Source organism: Bison bison, unplaced genomic scaffold (assembly GCF_000754665.1).
Source record: "Bison bison bison isolate TAMUID 2011002044 unplaced genomic scaffold, Bison_UMD1.0 scf7180017864068, whole genome shotgun sequence".
In the NCBI taxonomy this organism is placed as follows: domain Eukaryota; kingdom Metazoa; phylum Chordata; class Mammalia; order Artiodactyla; family Bovidae; genus Bison; species Bison bison.
Genome location: NW_011494640.1, coordinates 2,740,686 through 2,743,690, shown reverse-complemented (window position 1 = coordinate 2,743,690; position 3,005 = coordinate 2,740,686). Strand labels below are relative to the sequence as shown.

Genomic DNA, 3,005 nt, shown 5'->3' with positions numbered 1-3,005 from the left:
GATAAAGCAAATGTGATAAAAATGTTCATTGGTGAAGTTGGGTAAGGGGTACATGGAAGTTTTCTCAACTTTTCTTTAAATCAGAAATTACTTCATATTAAAGACTTTTAAAAATAGGCTATAAGAAGAGCACCTGCCACTCGCCTACCCACAAGGACTGTTGGGAGGGTAAAGAGGGCTGGCGGGTGCAAGCTGCTGGGACCTGCGCCTGGCATTCTGAGGGGTCCAGGGGCCCACCTGCACGATCTCCAGCATCTCCTCGCGGCTGATGTAGCCGTTGCCGTCCAAGTCGTACATGCTGAAGGCCCACATGAGCTTCTGCTCCAGGCGGCCCCGCGAGGTCACGCTCAGCGCAATGATGAACTCCCGGAAGTCGATGGTGCCATCGCTGTTGGTGTCGAAGGTGCGGAAGACATGCTCCGCGAACTTGGAGGCGTCACCATAGGGGAAGAAGTTGGCATAGATCTTCTTGAACTCGTCCACGTTGAGAATGCCGGTGGGGCAGTCCTTGAGGAAGCCCTTGTACCACTCCTGCAGCTCCAACTCGGAGAACTCTGTGTTCTCCCGCAGGTCCTGCAGCATCTCCGGCCGCAGCTTGCTGTTTTGCTTGCCCATGGCCACGAGCCAAGTCCCACCTGGGTCCCCCAGGGGGGTCAAAGGACAAAGAGGAGAAGTCAGGCCCTCCTGGCCCTTTGACAACACTCCAAGAAAGTCCCAAGCCACCCCAGGCTCTCCTTTGACCCAGTGAGAGACAGAGGAGCTGGCCCAAGATCGCACAGCCTGCCAAGCACCCTGCCACTTTGTCAGCCCCACACCATTTCCCCAGACCTTCTACTTCTGCAGGGAACAGACCTGGAGAGAGAGGAAGAGAAGGGGCTCACCTTTCTGAAGCCCTTCTCAGTGCCAGCTACCAAGCCTTCCCAGGAGAACACCACTTCACCCTCACACAAGTGAAGCCTAGCGATTAGCCCATTTTACAGATGAAAAGGTAGGCTCAAGGAAATGAGGTGAGCTGGATCAGGTCACACAGCCATGGAGACACAGTGCTAACTCCCAGAGTTTCCAGCCAGGTTCAAAAAGGCCCTCTGATCTTCCTTCCTGCTGCCCACTGCCCCCCCTATGGCATCATATACACCTGCTCACATAAAATACACCTGCAACCCAAACACTGACCTGTTCTCCCTCCCACACATGTGTGCTTGACAAGAGGCAGAACAAGATAGGTATTAGCCTGAGCTCCAGAGCCGGACCACGTGAGTTTGAATTCCAGCTCTGCTTCTTACCACCTATGTGACCTTGAGCAAGTTCCTTAAACTCTGCCTTGTCTGTGAAGTGGGAGTAATAGTACCTACCTCATTATTGTTGTGAGGATTAAATTAGTTAATACATATGAAGAACTTAGATGCCTGCACATATAGTGCTACCTAAGTGTTAAATAAATAAAAGAGATTTACAGGTATCCAGATGCCAACAGTAAACAAATGAATACATACTGATGTCTATTAAGCCAAACAGCTCACCAAATCCACACACAGATTCCCCTGCCACTCACATGCCAGCACCCAGCACACACACACCCAGGGTCACCATGCCTCCACACACAGCAACATTCCCTCTGCTCCACAGCTCATACGTACTGACACAGCACCACACACACACAACTCCCATACCCTGTGCATCAAGACACACCAGCCCACGACCCCACATGTCTCATGAATGCATCATAAGCCAGCTCCCATGCCGACACCTCTCACATGGCCAGCTGCACGTGGGACCCTCAGACACCCTTGCCATCTTTCTTTACCCAGGGTGCCAGGTGCCAGGAGAGGGAGCTGCAACCCTTCTCAGACCTGTGAAGGTCCCCTCGTCCAGGGAGACCCCTAGCCATCAACCATCCCCCAACACTTAACCTTTCATCTAGTTCAGAAAGGCTCCCTCAGTGCAAGAGGTTAGACTGTGGAGGGCTAAGGGGAAGGTATTGGAGAGGAGGCAGCCAAGCAGTTCTGGGCAGGGATGCAGGGGTGTATGCAGGTGAATCTCGCCCCCCCCCCCAGCCTGGGGCTGTGAGATAGAGCAGAGGGAGGGGGGATTCCTTGTGTGTGCATGTGCACTTATGTATGAGCGTTGTGAGTGCATGTGCTCATGCATGCATGTCTGTCCCTGGCTTCTGCATTGCATTTGTCTCCCTGCATGTTTCAATTCATATCTGTGCATGTGCATATATGTGCATGTGACTAGGTGTGCACCATCACAGTGTCAGGAGGATGTGCCTGTGTGGCCATTTGGAGGACCTCTGTGTGTCCTAAGCAGTGTGTCACACGCATGTTTCTGTAAGTTGGTGGCCCTCTTTTCTAAATCAGCCTTTCCTGCCCCAGGCTGTGGACCCACTGAACAAGTGTGTGGGAGGACACTGAGGAAATGCCAGGGGCCAGGGCGGCCGAGTGTGTCCCTTGGTCCCCTCCTCAAGGTCCAAGGAACTGGGTCATCTGGGCGGGGGCAGAGAGATGCGCTGGGCAGGAGAGATCTTCCAGTGCCCCCCTCCTCCCTGCCACCCTCAGAGTTGCCCCCCTCCCAGTTGGAAGACTTGGAAACGAGGGTGGCAGAAGGTTCTGCGGTCTCCGCGAAGACCCCCAGTCCCCAAAATGGGAAGGACCTAAGCTGAGTCTAAGAAACCCGCCTCGGAGACCCTCTCCAAACCTCTCCTCAGTTCTCGCCCTGGCCCTCGCCTCAATCCTTTCAGCTCTGGGAGAGCGCCGGGCGCGTGGCCCCTCCTAGAGGGGGCGTCCCGAGGCGGCCCAAACGCCGCTCCCAGGCTGGCCACTCGGCGGTCAGGACCCTGGAGAGCGCCGCGCGTTTTCCTGGGGCAGCCCCACTCCCTGGGTCCCCGAAGGGAAAATACCTGGGAGGTCCGGGAGCGGCAGGATTGGGGAGTCCAGGACGTGGCCCCCCCGCCTCCGGGATGCCCCCTCCTCGCACCCTCTAGCCCCGGCCGAGCAGCCCCCACT

At 55.5% G+C, this 3,005-nt stretch overlaps 1 protein-coding gene across 2 annotated transcripts in view; it reads right to left on the bottom strand.

Annotated features, from left to right (window-relative positions):
- Window positions 1–620, bottom strand: part of HPCA (hippocalcin) — a 5,998-nt gene extending 5,378 nt beyond the window's left edge. The window contains exon 1 of one of the 2 annotated variants that reach the window (XM_010836936.1): window positions 238–620. In XM_010836936.1, coding sequence (XP_010835238.1) covers window positions 238–615 — 378 coding nt within the window. In that variant the 5' untranslated portion in view covers window positions 616–620. The remainder of the gene's footprint in view (window positions 1–237) is intronic. The other variant, XM_010836937.1, reaches the window with a different exon arrangement.
- Between the last annotated feature and the right edge of the window lie 2,385 nt (window positions 621–3,005).